Genomic DNA, 20,854 nt, shown 5'->3' with positions numbered 1-20,854 from the left:
GGCCTTTTAAAATCTGCCTCTTTTGGTCGCTGCTGCCTGACCTTACATCTGATGCTGAAACCCTGGAGGGCTTTTCAGGCCTCTTTCATACCTTCCATCTGGGGATTGAGGTCCACCCTCCCCACTTCAGACGAACCAGGAAATTCCTAAACTGCTCCTTCCCTCTCCCTTTATCCAGACCGACAGAAGTAGGGTAAGCTCCCTCGTTTCCCCTGACCTTCCAGCCCCTCTCTGTCCCCAGAGGTCTATCCATAAGTGACGCATAGTACCATAGAACCCTGCCTGTCCCGGGAACTGTGAGACGGCCCAGTCCTTGTGTGAGCCATTCCGATCCGTTTGGGCCCCTGGTGGGTTGTAGGGACACCTCAACCCCCGCCTGGCCCTTATCCGATCCTCGGATGAGTGCGATCAGAACTTGGGCATGATGCCTTTTTCTGCTCCCACCCACCCCCGAGGGTGCCGGAAGGTCATGGGAAACACGGAGTCCTCCTTAGACCCCCAAACTCTTTTGGGTGTCTATATTCAAATTTTGCCAGGTTAGGACTCACTCCAGTTGTATGCCGCCTCCGTAAGCGCCTGGTCTTTTACTCCACTGTGGCCTGGCCTCAGTGTGACTTAGACAATGGGTCACAATGGCCCCCAGAAGGATCTTTAAATTTTCAGACCCTCACTGATTTGGACAATTTCTGTCGCCGGAAAGGGAAGTGGGCAGGGAAGTGGGCAGAAACGTTCAGGCTTTTTGAGGGGTCTGCTCCGTCCTCCCCTCTGCTCTAGGTAAACTGCTCAAGTTCTCCTTCCTAGGGAACCCCTTCCTATTGTTCTTCTACTTCTCCTTCCTCATTCTCAGATCCACCTGAGCTGCTCTCAGCCCCACCTTCCCGTCTTCCCCCTCCCTACCCAGGCCAATCCTCTCCCTCCTCCCCTGCCCCTCCTCCTGCTACCACAGCCCCTCCCCCCCCAGGACTCACCCCCTCCTCTCCCTCCTCCTCTCCTGTAGCCATGACTCCTCCACCCACCTCTTCTACTGAGAAGCCCTTCCCCCTCCCCCCACTCACTCCTCCCTTCTCCTGTCAGTGCCCACACCGGGTCCCACCAGACCCTCTTACCAGCTAACCCAAAGCTCCTTTGTCCTCTCAGGGAAGTGGATGATGGCCGAAGGGATCGTCTGAATATACATCCCATTCTCACTTCAAGATCTTTCCCAGATTGAAAAGCGCCTTGGGTCCTCCTCTGCTGACTCTTCAACTTATATTAAGGAATTCCAATACCTCTCCCAGACTTACGAATTTAACCTGGCATGATGTCTATGTTGTTCTGTCCTCTACCCTTACCCCTGAGCAAGCCCGCATCCAGCAGGCAGCACAAGATCATGCCTGATCAAATTTGTCTAACAGATATGACTCTCCCCACAGGTGAAGCCGCCATTCCCCTAACTGATCCCAACTGGGACTATCAAGATGGCCAACAAGGTCACGGTCAATGCACTCACATGGTCTAATATCTTAAGGCAGGCGATTTCCAATAAGGTGGTTAACTTTAATAAGCCGAGAGAAATCACCCAGGAACCAGAGGAGAATCCAGCCTTATTTCTCAACTGCCTTACAGAGGCCCTTGCCAAATATACTAAGCTGGATCCTGAGTCTCCCTCTGGGGCGACAGGTGTTAGCAACCCATTTCATTACTCAATCGGCCCCTGATATTGGAAAAAGTTCAAATGAGCTGAGGAGGGCCCTCAGACTCCTTCTATCTGAGATCTGGTGAAAATACCCCTTTTTCGTAACCCCTCAGGGAATTTCCTCTACTGCTACACTTCCTCTGGTTCAGCACCCTGTGACTAGATCGTTCAAATTTCTTCCCCAATCTTTGCTCTGCCGGGGTTCTTTTTCTGGTGCAATGGTACCCTAACAAAAAAATCCGAGCTTCAACATGCCCTTTGCTTTTTGTGTTCCTTCCAACCTGGTTCCTCAATTAACTCTGTACATTAAGGCTGAGTTAACATGGCTTGTTACTACCTCCCTTCCCAGGAAAAGACGGGCCATCTTTCTACCAGTGGTAGTTGGACTCTCCCTGGCCTCCTCCGTTGCTGCCTCTGGACTCGGGGCAGGAGGACTTGGTTATGCAGTAACTGCTACTCAGAAGCTTGAACAACAACTTCGGGAAGTGGTAGAGGCATTGGCTGCCTGTCTCACTTCCCTACAAAGGCAAATAACATCCATTGCCCAAGTTTCATTACAGAACCATCAAGCCATGGACCTCCTGAGAGCAGACAAAGGAGGAACCATCTATTCCTGAAAGAAGAATGCTGCTATTATATCAATGAAACTGGATTGGTCAAAAAGAATGTCGACACCCTCCGTTGATTGGGTGAAAGGCTTAAATAGCAATAATCAAATGACCCTTGGCCAGGCAGGCTAAACTAACCCTCATCACATGGCTGACTCCTGTTCTCACTCCTATATTAGTCATAGGGCTTCTATTAATGATCACTCCCTGCCTCCTCAGGTTCACTCAAAAGGGCATGGGTGAAACTGCCAGAGTGACCTACACCAGATGCTCCTACGGTCGCCTACCCACCAAACCGACACCCAAACCACCCTCTTCCCCCCAGTGTCCCTAGCAGCAGGAAGTAGCCAGATGAAATTCACTGCCCTATATCATCAAAAAGGGCGAGATGTTAGGTGGATGGAGGTGGCTCAGGAACAAAGCACCAAACAACCCGCACACGAAAGAAATACCAATCAGGCACTGATGGAACTGCCTGTCAATCAGTGGGGTCTCCTGGCCAATCCTGGATCTTAGCCAGCTACCCCCGACCAACCCCAGTAGGACAAGGGACTCTAAAAATCCCTTTTTCCTGTCCCAAGCCCTCCTTCCTGCCCTAAGCCCAATAAAATTCCAATCCCGTCCAGCTCTGGTGCGCTTTTCCTTGGACCCACTTTGCTGGTCTAAGGGTCCTGCCTCAGAGCGAAACCTCACTAAAGCCTTGTTCAGCAGCCTTTTAAAATCTGCCTCCTTTTGGTCACTGCTGCCTGACCTTACAGTTATTACTACCATCATATATATATATTAATGTGCTTGGAATCAAACTCAGTGCCTCACATGTGCTAGGCAAGCACTCTATCACTGAGCCACAATCCCAGCCCTGTCTTAACATTTTTTTTTTGTGTGTGTGTGTGGTGCTGGGGATTGAACCCAGGGTCTTGTGCATATGAGGCAAGAGCTCCAGCAACTGAGCTATATCCTCAGTTTATCTATTTTAATATTTAATATAAGTGTCCATTCTCATTCTTTTGCGTGTGTATATCCAGTTTTCTCAAGATCATTTGTTAAGGGGCTATACTTTCTTGAGAGATCTTGGCAACCTTGTCAAAAAATATTCACTTGTACATGCACGTACTTCTATATAAATGGTCAATAAGGATATATATATATGTGTGTGTGTATGTGTGTGTGTGTGTGTGTGTGTGTGTGTGTATGTATGTATGTGGGCATGCATGTACTTTTTCTTTTTCCTTTAAAAGTTTCATCTTGCCTCCACCTCCCCAGATCTGCCCATTAACCATTACGGCATGCATATCCTGGATTCTAATTCCCTGTTTCTTCAGAAAGTCTCCCTGTTAGGAAGGTTGACAGCCCCCACAGTGCAACTGTGAAGCTGAAGGAAAGGGGAAATTTCCTCCCTTCTGGGGTGCACGCTTGTAATTCCAGTGGCTTGGGAAGCTGGAATTACAAGTTCAAAGCCAGCCACAGCAATGGTATGTACTAAGCAACTCAGTGAGACCCTGTCTCTAAATAATACACAAAATAGGGCTGGGGATGTGGCTCAGTGGTCGAGTGCCCCTGAGTTCAAGCCCTGGTACACACCCTCACCACCCCCCCAAAAAAAAATTCACTTGGCTATGCATGTTGGGGATTTTTGTGGGGTCTCTATTCTGGCCCATTGGCTTTCACGTCTATCTTTGTGCTTGTACCATGCTGTGCTAACTATTGTAACTTTTTGTAGGTTGACAATCCCTAATCTGAAAATCTGAAATCTTCCAAAGATTGTTGAGTGCTTTTGTGATGCCACAAGTGAAAAAATCCACACCATGAAACTTTAGGCTGGGGCTGGGGATGTGGATCAAGTGGTAGCACGCTCGCCTAGCACGTGTGAGGCACTGGGCTCAATTCTCAGCACCACATAAAAATATAATAAAGATATTGTGTCCACCTAAAACTAAAAAATAAATATAAAAAAAGAAACTTTAGGCTATGTGTACATACATGGTGCATATGAGACATAAATGAAGTTCTTGTTTGGACTTGGGTCCCATCTCTGATGTATTTCATTGTGCATAAGCAAGTATTCCAAAATCCAGAGCCATCTGAAATCTATAGTATTTTTGGTCCCAAGTATTTCAGATAAGGGATAATGAGCCTGACATAAATTTTGAAATGAGGAAATACAAGTTCTTCAGTTTTGTTTTGTTTTTCTACCCCCACCCCTCAAGATTGTTTGGGCTGTGGGATCACATCTGGGGCTGGGGATATAGCTTAGTTAGTAGAGTGCTTGCCTCAAATGCACAAGGCCCTGGGTTCAATCCCCAGCATCATAAATTAAAAAACAAAACAACAACAACAACAACAAAAACCAAAAAACAACACATCTGAATCACACTAGTGACATCTTATCATTGTGTTTCCAATCGATAGACATTAGATGTGTTCCCATTTATTTATATCCTTTTAACTTCTTTCAGCAATGTTTGTAGTTTTAATCGTATAAGTCTTTTACCTTCTTCTTTTTGTATTTGTTTTAGTTGTAAGTGGACACAATAACCTTTATTTTATTTTTATGTGGTGCTGAGAATTGAACCCACTGCCTCACGCATGCTAGGCAAGCGCTCTACTGCTGACCCACAACCGCAGTCCCTCTTTTACCTTCTTAATTCCTAAGTATTTATTCTTTTTTGATGCTATTGTAAATGGAATCATATTTTTGTAATTTCCTTTTCAGGTTGTTCATTGTTAGTATATAAAAATGCAGTCCAGGGCTGGGGTTGTAGCTCAGTGGTAGAGCACTCGTCTAGCATGTGCAAGGCCCTGGGTTCGAACCTCAGCACCACATAAAAATATTGTGTCCAACTTCAACTAAAAAATAAATATTAAAAAAATGCAGTCCATTTTTGTTTGTATGTTGCTACCTTGAAAAATTTATTTATTAGTGCTATCAACTTTTTGAAATGGAATTTTTAGGTGTTTCTACATATAACATAGTATCTATAACCGGAGTTAATTTTACTGCTCCCCTCCCACCCCCTGCCCTCATTTTGGATGCCTTTTCTTTTTCTTGCTTAATTGCTTTGGCAAGAACTCCCAGCAGCTAAATAGAAGTGTTGGAAATGAGCACTCTTTTCACTTTCTGACCTTATAGAAACAGCTTCTAGTTATTCACCAGTGAGGATTCTGTTTTGTTTTTGTTTTTGTTTTTTTTTGTGGTGCAAGGGATTAAACCCAGGGCCTTGCACATGCAAGGCAAGCACCCAGCCCTTTTTCTGTGGGTTTCTATATATGACTTCATTATGTTGAAGTTGTTTCCTTTTATTCCTAGTTTATTTCTATTGTAAAAAGGTTTTGAAATTTGCCAAATGCTCTTTTTCTGTGATAAGATGATCATGTGTTTTTTTTTTCTTTCATTCTGTTAGTGTGATATATTACACTGACCAATTTTTATTGGTTGAGCTGCGCTTGGATTCCAGAAATAAACCTCATGTGGTCATGGTGACTCATCTTTTAGCATGCTAAATTTGGCTTGTTAGTATTTTGAGAATTTTTGTGTCAATTTTCATAAAGAATACTGGACTATTTTTTTTTTTTGGTATGGACTTTATATGAGGGTAATGGTAGCTTTACAAAATATGTTATTATTTCCTACTCTTCAGTTTAAAAAAAAAAAACTGAGAAGCATAGGCATTAGCCTTTTAAATGTTTGGAAGAATTCACAGGCTAAGATATCAGGTCCAAAACTTTTACCTGGAGATTTTTTTTTTTTTTTTTTTTTTAAGAGAGTGAGAGAGGAGAGAGAGAGAGATAATTTTAATATTTATTTTTTAGTTCTCAGCGGACACAACATCTTTGTATGTGGTGCTGAGGCTCGAACCCGGGCTGCACGCATGCCAGGCAAGCGCGCTACTGCTTGAGCCACATCCCCAGCCCTGGAGATTTTTTTTTTTAATATTTATTTTTTTAGTTGTAGTTGGACACAATACCTTTTTAAAATTTATTTTTATGTGGTGATGAATTGAACCCAGGGTCTTGCACGTTCTAGGTGAATGCTCTACAGCTGAGCCACAACCTCAGCCCTACCTGGAGATTTTTTTGATTACTGATTTCATCTCCTAACTAGTTATAGGTCTATCACATGTATATTTCCTTGTGACTTAGTTTTCACAGATTTTGTCTTTCTAGGAATTTGTCCAATTCATCTATTATCTAATTCATTGACATACAATTGCTCATATACTGCCTCATATTCCTTTTCATTTCTGTAGAATCTGTAGTCTCCACACTTATTACTAATTTTAGTCTTCTCCCTCCTGCCCCCACCAGCGTAAAGGATGACCACTTTGGTTGATCTTTTCAAAGAACCAACTTTTGGTTTCATTGATGTTCTCTAACATTTTTCTAATATCTATTCTCTAATATCTCTGTTCTAATCTTTATTTCCTTTCCCTAATTTTGACCCAGTTTCTTTTTTCTGGTTCCTTAATTTGTAAAGTTAGGTTGCTTTAAGTGTTTATGGCTATAAATTTCTCTCCTACCACTATTTTTGCTGCATCATATCAATTTTGGTATGTTTGTATTAATTTTCATTCATCTCCAAGTATTTTCTAATTTCCCTTGCGATTTCTTCCTTGATCCATTGGTTAAGAGTGTGTTTTGGGGGCTTAGCAGTACTCACCTAGCATGTGTAGGGCCCTGGGTTCGATCCTCAGCACCACATAAAAAAAAGTAAAATAAAGATATTGTGTCCAACTACAACTAAAAAATAAATATTAAAAAAGAGCATGTTCTTTAATTTTTCACAAGTCTGTGAATTTTCCAGTCTTATGTTATCGGTTTCTCACTTCATACCCTGTTGTCAAGTAAAATACTTTAACTTTTTAAATCTATTGAGACTTAATTTTGTGGTCTATCCTACGATCATCTCCACCCCATCTCCTTCCCTCTCTCTCCATCCATTAACACTATCTTTTTTAAATTTTTTTTTTGTTAGTTGTAGATGGACACAATATCTTTATTGTATTTATTTATTTTTGTATGTGGTGCTAGGATCGAACCCAGTGCCTCACACATGTGAGGCGAGCGCTCAGCCACTGAGTTACCACCCCAGCCCAGCACTATTTTTTGAACACCTTAGGAGCTCAATAAATATCTGGCTAGTAAATTCCCTGACTTCAGATAAGAAGGAGGTCAAAGCCAAGACATGGACTGGCTGTCCCACAGCTGTGTGATCTCAGGTGACTACCTTACCTTCTTTTATCTGTTTGCCCAGTGGAAATATCACAATGCCTACTTGAAGGCACTGTCATCAGGATTAGATTAAGGGACGTTTACGCTCAGTGAACAACTCCCCAGCTCAGAGTGGGGGCCCTACATATGATGGTTCCTCCACTCCTCTACCCGTTCTCCTTCCGCCAAGCTTCCAAGCACCTCTCTAACACAAAGGCTGCTCTCCTCATCCAAGGCTTCTATAAGGCAAAGGGCACCTCAGCCCCGGGGAGACATACGGGGTCCAGGTTGCTTGGGAGCTTCTTCACTGTGGGTTTGGGTGATTCTCCTTGTGCATCAGGGGCCTCAACACCTCCCTCTCCAGAGACACCTGCCCTTGAGGTCCAAGCATAACTCTTCCCTCTTCCTTTAGAAGGAGCTCCTTGATGTGTGAGGTGTTTAAACACCCCTGACCCTTCCATCCCTGTCACCCTATGCCATCATACAAGAGGTCCCCCAACTCTCATTTGGAACTGATCAAAGCACACAGGAGCCCCAGGATTCCTTGTATAACTTTACTCCCAAACTGCAGACCTGTAGGCCTGGCTCAGCACGGAGGGTGTGTTCTTACCAGCGGCAAAACAAAAACGGGAGAAATCAAAAACATGGAGACAGCACATTTGTTAATACTAACCATTTTAATTTAAATTAATAGCATTTCTGGAAGACAAACGCAATTGATAGAAAATATAAAAACTTTTACTGTACAAATTTTACATCACATTCAAAAAAAAAAAAAAAGGAAAATGCGTGCCTCGTGGCCATGGAAGACGCCAGGTGCGTACATACTGATGACATCCTGAGCAACGCTGTGTCCCCAAGTCATTCCACAACAACAGCCTGAGAGGGCTTGTCACTCCCTTCAGGGACCACAGGAAGAAATGCCAGGAGATGGCACAGGGTGTTTTGATTTGGTGACATGGAGAGGTCAACTTTGCTACACGCTGCTCAGGACTAGCCAGGATTCAAGCTTTGAGTCACAAAGAAACCCGGGGAGACTAGAGACTGGTGGTTAAAGGCCTCGGAGGCGAGGCTGGGAACTAGGGGTGCCTGGAAGGGCCAAAGCTTCTTGGGCTCCACTCTTAGACCCCAGTGGGGACCTCTGCAGCCCCAGGGAGCCCTCGGCCTTCTCCATCCCTTTCACAGTGGGCCGTGAGCACTGAATTCACAGTATCTGTCATCCTTCATGCGTTTCCAAGGCAGACGGGGAGGGCACACAGAAGGGCGAGCTCGTCTCCCTAACCTCAATTCACAGTCACTTAAATAAAAAAAGGGAGAAGGGGGACCATTGTGGAGGATTTCCCTAAACGACAGGCAGTGCAGAGGGGGCTGGCAGAGACCCAGAGGCTGTCTGGGCCTTGGCAGGGAAGGGGAAGGCCCCCAGCACCTTAGCCCTACCATTAGGGCCAAGAGGCTTCTGGGTTCCTGACCGATACCAGGCTCCCGGAAGACGGTCAGTTCCTTTAGACAGGGACTGTGGCTGTTCCTACCTCTGGGTCCCCAGCACTTGCACAAGTCCACCAGGGAGCCCCCTGAACCTTGACATTCACGAGACAAAGGGAGATTGATTTTCTGAGGGGGATGGGGAGGAGCTGAGCCCGACACACCCAGCTGCCCACCAGCCCTTGGCAGCCCAGGGTTGGGGGTGGGGGTCTGCAGTCCCCTCTGGGGTGCTGTAGGTATGCTGCAGCCACAGAGGCAGCGGCCACATGGCTTTGAAGTGGGGAAGTCACAGGGAGGCAGACACATTGACAGAGCTGACCCCAACTGGCCTACAGTTCCTCTTTCTCCTGCCCACAATGACCAGAAAAGGTAAGGATGTCACAGTCCCAAGGTACCCTACACCGCTGTACTGTCACATACCCCCAAAGAGGGTGGGGCGGAGGGCCTGGAGAGAGGGAGGTAGTTTCCCAGCTTCTGGAGCAGAGTGGCCTGTCCTATGTGACATTAGGACCTGACTCTGGTGCTAGGGAAGGCTCTGAAGACTGGGGCTCTGCTAGGTGGCCTAACTGAAAGAGGTGGGAGCCACATGGCTGCCCCCGCCTGAGCTCAGAGCATAGCACAGGTTCCAGGCCTCAATCCCCTCACATCTCCACCCCATCTCCCTCCGTCTCTCCTTGGTCTGTGAAGCCCCATGAGACCCAACCTCCACTTAACGGCCTCTTTTCCATTGGGCACTTTTCTTTGTGACAGTTTTACAGAGGACAGGTGGGGGTCAATCACATCAAAGGCGTTCCCAAATCCAGTCCCCCCACCCCTCTGCCGCTGGTTTGAATGAACACAAGGAAAAGGCCTGATGATGCCAGAGAGGGTTCTGCAGATGTGGGGGCTCCCTGGGGGTCTAACTGGAAAGGATGGATCACCTCATGCCCCCGTCTCAGCTCTGAGCATGGACAGAGGAGTCGGGGATGGGTGAAGGGGTTTCAATAGGGTTGGGGAGGTGGAAGAGGCAGGCAGTTCTGAAACCTTCTAGTAAAACGGATGGGGTGGGTTTCTAAAGTGCCAGGGTCACTCTGTGGCCAGAAAGCGGGGCTCAGGCCCCCGCTGGCTGTCTCTTTCCCCCTCCCTTTACCATATTCCTTGTTCTGACTCACCAACTCCCCGTGACATGTGCAGCTACCAGGCTGGCCCTAGCCCTGGGGTCAGATGTCAGTCACACATTCGGATGTGTCTAAAACCACAAGTGCCTGTCTGGGGGCTTCAAGAAACACATTTCCACAGTGTGTGGACAGTTCTTCTCCACGTAGCAGAAACCCTGGCTAGGAACCACCCAGATGTTGTTTGGGTTCTGCCTTTACTTTTGCAACAGAAACAGCCTGGATTAGAGGGAGTCACAGGGTCTATCCAAGTTCCTCAGGGAATCCTGACACTTGTAAATCCCGCTTGGTTCCCAGCCAGGGTTTCCTCTGCAGAATGAGGAAGGGATAATGTCCCTTTGATAGGACAAAGGGGGAATCCCAGATGGAGACTCCCTATGGATGGGTGCTAGGGCCAAGGTAGAGGCCAGGTCACACCATGGGCCGCCTCCTCCAGAACAGCCATAATCATGATGCTTTTTCCTCCTTCTGGACCAGCCCTGGGCCCCTGTTACAAGTCCTCCAGAAGGGACAGCCACTTCAGCCACCCCAAGGTGCCAGCGCCCCTAGACATGGACTATTTATTATTACCTATTGTAAAACATCAAGTCCGCTCCTCAGAGACGCACGTGTAAACATTCGCTGTCAGTCAGACAGATCTGGTTGTTGGTGGCGTCATCTCAAATGGCAGGTGTGTGGCTCCATCTCCAGGACCCACGCGTCTTGGTGACGAACAGTCTGAATGGAGGACTCATGCTCCTGGTGTGCAGCGCTGGGCAGGTGGAGTGTTTTGATTTTTACTTATTTATTTCTGACGTGGTGGTTGTTGGTGTGTTTTAGAAACACATTTGCAAAAGAAAGAAATGGGTGGTCGAAAAACCCGCACGGCCGGCTACATCTTTGGATTACTGGACTCCAGGGCGCCCAAGCCGAACCTTTCAAAGCGGGGTACAACTTTGCTGCTGTTAATGCTGCGAAGAGGAACAAAAACACGGGTTACGGCCTGCTGGTCTTGTCCAACACTGGGGTGGTTAAGGAACAGGCTAGTTCCAGAAGCTTAGCAGAGGACCCAGCCCCCACCAAGGAGTGACAATGACTGCTCAGCCCAAAGCCTTGGCAGAGCTGCCCCTGGTCCCCCCGAGTCCTGGGCCTCGGCCACACTTCCCTCCTGGGGGTAGCGACGTGGCTCATGCACCTCTGACTCCCTGGTACCTGGGGTGCGCCGTAACCGCTGTGGGCTCATTTGAACAGCTCCTCACTGGCTTCCTGAGAACACCCTTGGTCCACGCAGAATTGGGAAAGAAGAGAGACCTAAGCCCCAGCACCAGGAGTGACACACAAGCTCCTTCTACAAATGGTGGCCAAATGTTGGGTCCACTAGGGTCACCTGGGAGGCAGACTGAGGGGAAGGCTCCCAGAGGCCCATTCCAGAGACCCAAAATGAGCAGCCTTGCACAGAGGATGGGGGCCATCTGCATTTAGTGAGCAGCACAGTGGCCCGTCTTCCCCTCCCTGACGAATGCTGACTTGGGGTCCATCTATAGAGCCCCCCGCAGATGTGAAGGGAGAAGAGTGGGGTTGGGCTGGGGAAGCAGCTTTGTTTCAGGTAGTGGAGTTGTTTGGAGACAGGCTCCGCTCTGCTTTAGGACCATGTTTCTGAGTGTGTTGCTGCCCTTCGGAACAGGAGTCTGTCCAGGCAACAGGACTTTTGAGTGTCTACGGCCCCAAGTCTACGGAGGACACAGGAACCCAGAGAGGACTCCTTGGCGCTGGTCTTGGGGCAGCTCTGAAGTCATTCCACTCCTTGTAGGACAGGATCCTCACGGGTTAGAAGCCCAGCACCCCGCTGCCCCTGTGCTCTGACCAGTCAGCAGGAGGCTCATTCAGGTGTTAGAAGAGAACAGGGCCACCCGACAGACAGAAGCAAGTCAGCCCTCTGAAGGACAAGAGGAGGAGTCATCCCGTCCCAGAGAGCGGCTAGAAGCTGCTGGGCCGCCCCCAGGGGGGAGCCGGGTTAGTGAGATCCTCGATCCTTGCCAACAGTTACCCAGGCACACACAGGGCCACGTGGAGAGGGAAGGGGGCTGGTTTTAAAAACAAACAGAGCAAGTCTGGAGAGAGAAGTTGGAGCAGCAGAGATGGTATCCCCTGGGTTAGTGCCCGCTGGGCGTTTTGAGTGTTAGCAGAAGTGTCGCAGAGCCCAGCGGTCGATTAGGAGGAAGGAAGCCCTGGGCATGCAAGTCAGCCAGGCCTACAACCTAGAGGACAGAGAAGAGGGAGAGCAGGTCAGAACCAGAGCCCACAGGGAGCTGACCCCCAGGGCAGCTGGACAGGGGATCCTCTTCCCTGCAGAGAAAGGGACCCCTCCAACTCCATCCCTCAGGCCGGCAGCAGGGCAAGCCTGGAAGGGACCCTGGCCACAAGGAGCCTTTCCTCAACTGTCCCAGGGCACTGTCCTAGGCCAGGTCCACAGAGGCTTCTTAGTCCTTGACTATCGAAACTGACACCTTGGCGTTGACCACTTCCGCTCACTGGATTCCCTTTTGTTGACCTCTGGCCAGAGGAGAGGTCCTGGGAGCTGAGGTCAAGGATTCAAGCTCTCTCCCACCCAGGGACAGGCCATGTGCGGTGGGGCTCTCTCTTCCACTGGGAGGAAACAAGTCTGCAGGGCCCTGGCTGGAGGCCATTTCAGCTGCTGCGGGATGTCACTTTGGATTATGGGGACACAACGACACGGTTAGGAGAAGCCGAGATGCAGAAGGCCGGATGCAGAGACAGGAAGAAGGGGTACAAAGGGGCAGCCACACACAGGCGGGGACCGAGAGAAACGATAGCAACACACTATTCCTCCAGAACTGGACAGAAGTTCTTAAAGTCAGGGTGGCCGTAACGTCCTTTCCCGTAGTAGCGGCTCCGCCAGCGGCTGGGAGTGCCCACGGCCATTCACCGGGTGTGGGGAGAGCGCGGTCCAGCCCAGCACGGATGGCAGACAGGAGGAGGAGTCAGGATGGCAGGGCAGGGGGAGGGGCCAGGACCGGCCAGCACATCCGCCACCCCCCCAAAAATAAAAAAGCAGCAAGGCCAATGGGAAAGAAGAGAGAGATTGAGAATTAGAGGCTGTGCGTGCAGAGTGGACGTGGTGGACAGGAAGCTTGGACAGCTCGTTGGGGTGCTGGACCTCCCCTTCTCAGGGCTGGAATTCATAGCTTTGGGCAAGTTAAGTTTCCCCCCTTTATGACTCAGTTTCCCATCTGTGATATGAAAAGGGGAAGCAATTTGCTTTTCAGGGAATAAGAACTACCCCCTGAATGCCAATGCCCACTTAGTCAGCCTTCTGTGCCATGGGGGAGAAAGCCAGGGCCCGGGCTGGGCAGAGAGGCCCCAGGTCTGAAGGAGATGATCAGAGCTCAATCCTGCCGCTGCGCCCTGCCCAGCTGGTGCCTGCTCACACCCAGCTCTGATGACTGTCTTCTGGGACCCCTCCTGCAGTCCTCCAGGGGGCGCTCCTACAGGGCCCTGTGTGCCTTCACATCACTTGGCCTGACAAGACCATCTGCGTATTTATTCAGGCACCTGTTAAACATTTGTTGCTCAGCTACTCTGTTCCTGCGACTGAGCTAGCAGCTGGGGACAAGGACAAGACAGAGTCCTGTGGCATGGAGGTTTCTCTGAAGCACATCTGCTTGTCTTATCTGATGAGATGGTTAAACTCCTCACTGGTGGAGGCCCAGCCTGGGCCACCTGTGCATCCTCAGGATCCCAGCCTGGTCGTCAACTATGGCCTGCCACCTGTTTCTATATAATCCACCCACCAAGGAAGATTTTTGACTTTTCTAATGGTTGGTAGAAGGGGAAAAAAAAAAAAAAGAATATTTCACGATGTATGAAAATGACATAAACTCAGATTTCCATGATCAAGAGCAGCTGGCCCACAGCTAGCTGGCTGGCCTCCATCTTGACAGTGGGGTGGGGGGGTCCTGCCCTAGAGTCCTGGTAATAGAGACGCTCTGCACACTGCGAATGCCAATGTCAGGTTAGAACCTGAACTTCCTTCTTGGACTGCAGAGTCTAAAATATTGACCAGATTCCTCCTCTCAGCAAAAGTTTGTGACCCCTGGATCTTACCCAGCCTCCACTTTTTATAGTTGTGGAAAATGAGGCCCAGAATTCAGGCCCCAGATCCCCACAACAAAGGTCGTGGCAGGGCAGAGGTCTTTTTTTGAGTGTCCTGGGTGAGGCCACCAGAGAGAGAGAGAGAAGGAAGGGAACAAAACAGAATGCAAGAGAGGTGACGGTGGCCTCCCTGTCCTGCAGGGACTACCTCCATGCCGGGGTACAAAGGTCCTGAGATTACATAAAGAGGGGAAGGGCATTAGGCACCCAGGTACTGCACAAGGCTGGGGCACAAGGCTGAGTGACCTGGGGCCAGTTTTTGATGCTCAACACCTCTGATTTGAGCACCAGGTCTGAGTCTCGCCATTCTAAGGATCCTGGCTCTGCTTGTTGTGGGGTTACTCAGCACCCACGTGGCTCTGACTTCCAACCTGCCCTCCTGTCCCTCCCAGGGCAGAACCTTCTCTCCTGGCCTCACCTGGTCACAGTGGTAGGTGGATGTTCTCAGGTGTGAACTGGGGGAGTTTGCCTGTCAAAGGGAGTCTTCAACATAAGAGTTGGCAAACGAAACCCTGGCATCCCTGGGGCTAATGTGCTCTGTGTACCCCTCCCAGAGCAGGGGGTTGGGCCCAGCAGAAAGTGCCTGCTGGGACCCCAGGTGAGGCCTGGGGCCTGCTGGCAGATCTGGCTTGGTGAGGGGTACTTACTCAGCAGACTTCCAGAAGTGCCCAGGGTGGGAGAGCCTGCGGTTCAGCTTGGGCAGCTTCTCCAGCATGTCCATCAGCAGGCTGAAGCTGGGTCTCTCCTGCAGGTCGAATGCCCAGCAGGCAGACAGGATCTCCTGCAAATGGAGCTGCCCTCAGTGCTGTGGGAGCTGGTGGGAGGGGAGGGGGCGTGGCCAGGGCCCTCCACCAAGGGACCCTCCAATGCTCTCAGGCATCTAGCTGATATCCTCCCGCCCCCAACACCCTGTGACATGGAGGGCTGAGAAATAACCGTATTTCAGAAGAGCTCTTAGGCTTCCAGTTTAAAAGAAAATGCATGAACTTGCCAGCTCTCTCCTCCCTTCTTAGACGCCCCACTCCTGAAATAACAGGGGAACAGATGGGTGGTGGGAAAGAGAAGTGGCAGGGTCAGGGGCTGGTTCTTGGAAGATGGAAATTGGAAGGCACAGCGCTCACAGGTGACACGCAAAGTGCTCGGAATATTGTGCAGGGTGGGCTGCAATGGAGGCAACCGAGGCAGGGGCCTTGGCGTCCCCAAGAAGGCCTAAAACACCTGTGGCAGCTGACAGCCAGCAGAGGAAAGCCCTTCTCACTGTGGCATTTGGATCCACGCATGCGCACAGCACACCCACAGCCTTGTGATTCAGGAGATGCCCCTGTGGGACAACAGGCCTGCACAAGTGCAGGACACAGACACTCAACATAGCAACACAGGCTGTCAGCACCGCAGGAGTGTGATCCAAAACACAGCAGACCCCGTGGGGTGCTTCCAGAGAAAGACCAGAGACAATCAGAACAGAACCCTGCCGTCCAGAAGTGTCCGTGTAAGGAAGGTCCTCTACCCATTTACAAATATCAGGAAGAAAAGAAGTTCACAGAATTAGCCAAAGGGGAAGGAAGGGAAGGGAGGGGAATGGGAATGGGAAAGACCGTGGAAGGACCCGGACATCACTTTCCTGTGTTCATATATGAACACCCCACCAGAGAAACTCCACATCACGGACAACCACAAGATGGGATCCTAGTTAGAATAAGTCCTACTCCACGTATGTATCCTATGTCAAAATGCTACTGTCATGCATATCTTAACAAGAACAACAACTAAAATAATTAGGGCATAATAAAAATTAAAGTGCTTAAAAGCGCAAATCTCATTTCTGAACCCCAATAGGAGCAGTGCTAGAAAATAAAATTAAAAAATAAAATAAAAATAAAGGAAGGAAATTCCCCAGGCTGTGGACACTTTCAGATAGGAAGGGACTGAAAGTATGAAAGGACAGAGACTCACTAAGAAGGACCGAATTCCACCCAATGGGAATTTCCACCAGAGAAAAAAAGCAATAGGCAGGAAGTTATCAAAGAAAAACATAAAATTTCCCAGAATCATTCAAAGGAAATAGGAATCTTCAGCTGAAAAGGTCCAACAGAAAAATCTCCCTTAAAAAAATTTTATGAAATGTTTCAATAGCAAGGATACACAAAAGATCCTAGATGCTTCTGGAAAGAACAAGACACAGCATCTCTAAAAGGTTTTGAATCAGCCCAACAGCAGATTTCTCAATAATGCACTGGGTGTGAGTAGACAGCAGAGCCAAATGTTTGTGTTCTGAGGGAAAATGATTGTGAACCTGGAATTCTCCTCATGGCGTGCAGAGAAAATAAGGACTTTTTTAGGCACGCAAGGATTTAAAGATGTGGCAGTGTCTTTTGGTTTCACTCTCATTTTTCTGCAGGAAAAATGAAGGAGGAAAGTTATGAGAGATGAAGAATTGTGCAAGTGACCCAGGAATGAATTACAAACAACAACAACAATAACAAACCCAGAAGGACCCTGGGGGTGCAGCAAGCCTGAAATTCCATCGATTTAAATCATCAGAAACAATCATCAGAAAAGTATGGGGCAGGGGTGGGAGGGAAGGGAGGGGGCAGGGGGTTAGAAATGATGGTGGAATGCGATGGACATTATTATCCAAAGTTCATGTATGAAGACACGAATGGGTGTAAGGATACTTTGTGTACAACCAGAGACATGAAAAATTGTGCTCTATATGTGTAGTAAGAATTGCAATGCATTCTGCTGTCATATATAAATTTAAAAAAATTAATTAAAAAAAGAGAAGTATGGTACAGAGGCCATTCAATAAATAATAAAGGCAGAAGGAATACAAAGACCTTAGGGGCAGGAGGATCACTCAATCCCAGGAGTTTGAGGTCAGCCTGGACTACACAGGGAATCCTGATTGGAGAGGGTAAAAAAGCAATTAGAAACTACAGGAGGGGCTGGGGTTGTGGCTCAGTGGTAGAGAGCTTGCCTAGTACATGTGAGGCACTGAGTTTGGTCCTCAGCACCACATAACAAAAATAAAGGTATTTTGTCAATCTTCAACTACAAAAAAGAAAAAAGAGGGGGTGGGGCTGTAGCTCAGTGGCAGAGCACTTGCAGAGCATGCGTGAGGTCCTGAGTTCGATCTTCAACACCACATAAAAATAAACAAATAAAATAAAGGCATTTTGTCCATTTGCAACTACAAAAAAAAAAAAAAAAAAACTTAAAAAAAAAAAAAGAAACTTCAGGAAAAACCTAAAATTTCACAGGAAAGTCATGGTCCAAATGTGAAGCCAATAAAATTGGGAGCCTTTGAGAATCGATGGAGTGCAAGAGTTAGGCCCACAAAGAAGAAAATGTAATCCCAATGTGCCACCCGCCTGGCTTTAATTCCCCACCTTTTTTTTTTGGTACTGAGCCTTGAACCCAGGTGGACTCTACCACTGAGCTACAGTCCCAGTCCTTTTAATTTTTTATTTAGGGACAGGATCTTGCTAAATTGCTAAGCCTGGTCTGGAACTTATGATCCTCCTTTCTCTGCCTCCGGAATAGCTGGGAACACCATGCATGCACCATGGCACCTGGCTTCAATCTATATTCTTAAAAAGCTTCTACATTCTGGTCTAAAAGAAATCCTTTCAATTAGTCCAGGCATCTGAAGATGCTCATTTAAAATGACATTACATTTGATCTACTTTGTTCTACTGGAGTGTCTGTCATCAGATTCAAGTGCGAAATATTTGGACAGGATCGCTTCTCCGGGAAGGACCCTGGCTGCTCACCAATAGTACCAATCCCTCATCACTGAAAGAAAGCCTTCCGATTAGTTCAGGTCACTGGCTATGCTACAGAATCATCTGAGGAGTTTTTCTAAAAAATAAATTAACTATGACTTTAGCCTCATCCAAGGCCAATTAAATCCGTATTCCTGTGGGGGAGGCCCTGACCCTGGTGTATTTACAAAGCTGCCAGATGATTCTAACTTGTAGATGAGCCCTGCCTCTCCTGCGGCCCCCATCCAGCTCTGACGCTCTGCTTCAAGGTGCTAAGTGTGCAAAAGGAGAACCCAGGTGGTCGCCAGGAGAACTTGATATAATATTTTTTTTTCCCCCAGATATAACATTCACACACACTGGTTTATACAAGGACATCCTTCTGAATATTACCATAAAGGTCAAATTAGAAATAACCTCGACAGGCAGTGACATGGTGGTGCAGCCAGAGGCCACACAGACAATAGGATCTGCTAATGATTTGAGATAATGAGCAAAATAAAATGTCATGTGGAAGACAGTCATCCTGAACTGACAGCAGCTGCTCCAGCTGCCATCTGAGCTGCCCCAGATCCCAGGCAGGAGGCTGCAGCCACCCCCAGGAGCCCAGCCCCATGTCCAGAACCCACCACGACCTTCCTGAAGTGCCCAAGGACACCTCCTGGGGAAGGCAACCTCTGACTGACTCGGGCCCAGAGCAAGGCCCAGAGGACACTCCAGGGGTGGGGAGGTGCTTGTCACCTAGCCTGCCCAGCACCTGAGCTGCAGGGGTACCCAGGGGCCAAAGTCTGGTGTTGGAGCTGTGCATGAGCATTTGATGTCCTTCTTGGGCAAGCGTATCTGTACAATTATCGTGTACTTAAACCAGAAGACAGGCATTTCTGTGAAACCAAGTGACTCTATCAAATTGCCATTTTAAATGAGCCCTCTTGAGGATGCCCTAGCTGCTTGCTACCAGTCCATAAAAGGAATCTACTGAGATCTAGCAGGTCTTGGAGGAAGATGAGGATGATGCCTGCAAACCCAGCAGCTTGGGAGGCTGAGGCAGGAGGACTGAGGGTTCAAAGCCAGCCTCAGCAAAAGCGAGGTGCTGAGCAACTCAGTGGAACCCTGTCTCTAAATAAAATACAAAATAGGGCTGGGGATGTGGCTCAGTGGCCGAGTGTCCCCGAGTTCAATCCCTGGTACTCTCAAAAAAAAAAAAAAAAAAAGATGAGGCTGAATTCATCACTCTGTCTAGAGTTTGCAGGTGGCGATCCTGGCAACATGGCTCATGACTTTAACTAGAAACTCACAGCCTCCAGAGGTCTAAACCTGGATGACTGTTTCCACTGTTCTGCTGCCCAGATACGTGAGGGAGTTACTAACGACAGGGCTGTGTTGTTCCCTCTGGTGCATGAACATGGACACGTGCCTATCCCTGATCACACCGACAGTGCCAAGGCCAGGAGTTTACAGATTGTGCTGTGACCGGGAGACTTACAAGTGCAAGGAAACCATTCAAGAAAATCCGTTCAAAAATGAGAATTCAGCAACTATGAAATTCAGCATTGTGAGAACAAGTTTGTCATGGAAACTTTGATTTGTTCTTGAGCAGTCAAGAAAAACATTAGATGTTGGTGGGCTTGACTCTGGACCCTCCTGGAGCAAGGCTTATCTTGCTCATGGTGCAGTAGGGATGTCCTAACATAGAATGCTATGTTTGGGGACAAAGTGCTGTCAGAACACTAGCAAGAGCAATTTCCTTGCTCCTTTGACAGGAAGTTATTCCCCTGTTGGTATACGGCCAGTCTGCGGGGCAGCTTCTGAACCTCTGGTGTCTGGACTCCTGTAATATGATATGTTGTGTATCACCTCTGGCCTATCGTAACTGTCATATGTAATGTGGCACATACCCACTATAAAAGCTACTTTTTGCTGTGCAATACAGCAGACGCAGTTCTCTGAAACGGTCTCTGGAGGGGTGTCTCCGCGCCCCCAAGCTCCCCACAGCCAATGCTGGAAGAGCCGGCCCCTCAGCAATTATGGAGAAAGATCGGATGCCAAAGCTTATCCCCACTATTTGTATTTTGAGTGGTGATTTTTAAATTTTTCTTTCATATAAATATTATATAAGAATTGACTCTTTCTTCATCTCACCAATCAATTAAAAACTTCATCTTTAAAAAAAAAAAAAAAAAACCCAGAAAGACTGGGACTGGGCACTGTGATGCACACCTATAATCCCATTGACTTAGGAGGCTGAGGCAGGAGGATCACAAGTTGGAGGCCCTAAGCATCTTAGCAAGACTATATCTTCACCCACCCCCCGAAAAAAGACTGGAAGGAAATGAAGACAAAAGTTAACGTGGGGTGATACAGGACGGGTTTTATTTTTTCTTTAGGCTTCCCTGCTTTCCCTCATTTTCAATAAGCTAGAATTGTTTTTTAGTGTCTAATTTGACACCTCAGGTAGCAGAGCTGAGACCACTGAGAAGTGGCCTCTTCCCTGATGGCTGAAGGAGGGACAGCCAGGTCACATCCCCCCAGTCCAACCTCCAGCCCTGCGTCCCTCTGGGTGGCTACTCACGGTGACTTCCTTCCCCAGGCTGACGGAGGCCAGGACTCTCTTCATGCCTTCCCCGCTTCCAATCTGCCAGATCAAGGCCTCTGCGGGCTGGTGCTTAAAGGGCCAGTCTCTTGCTTGTAGTTCATACCAGACAGTCCTGTGGGGTCGTCCTTAGGGTGAGCTCCCACCCGGGGCTCCGTGGCCAGAGACCTGGCTGCCACAGAGCCAGGAGCCAAGCCTGAGGACCAGCACCCTTCTCCAGC

At 48.3% G+C, this 20,854-nt stretch overlaps 1 protein-coding gene across 4 annotated transcripts in view; it reads right to left on the bottom strand.

Annotated features, from left to right (window-relative positions):
- Positions 1–8,243: 8,243 nt before the first annotated feature.
- Ksr1 (kinase suppressor of ras 1) overlaps positions 8,244–20,854 on the bottom strand; it is a 143,803-nt gene continuing 131,192 nt past the window's right edge. For 2 of the 4 annotated variants that reach the window (XM_076870133.1, XM_076870136.1), the window contains 4 exons: positions 20,613–20,748; positions 14,927–15,060; positions 12,949–13,029; positions 8,244–11,077 (listed from right to left, as the gene is read on the bottom strand). In XM_076870133.1, the coding sequence (XP_076726248.1) occupies positions 10,999–11,077; positions 12,949–13,029; positions 14,927–15,060; positions 20,613–20,748 (430 nt within the window). In that variant the 3' untranslated portion in view covers positions 8,244–10,998. The remainder of the gene's footprint in view (positions 11,078–12,948; positions 13,030–14,926; positions 15,061–20,612; positions 20,749–20,854) is intronic. The other 2 variants (XM_076870135.1, XM_076870134.1) reach the window with 1 other exon arrangement.

Source organism: Callospermophilus lateralis, chromosome 11, assembly GCF_048772815.1.
Source record: "Callospermophilus lateralis isolate mCalLat2 chromosome 11, mCalLat2.hap1, whole genome shotgun sequence".
NCBI lineage: Eukaryota > Metazoa > Chordata > Mammalia > Rodentia > Sciuridae > Callospermophilus > Callospermophilus lateralis.
This window is presented reverse-complemented; position numbering and strand designations above follow the sequence as displayed.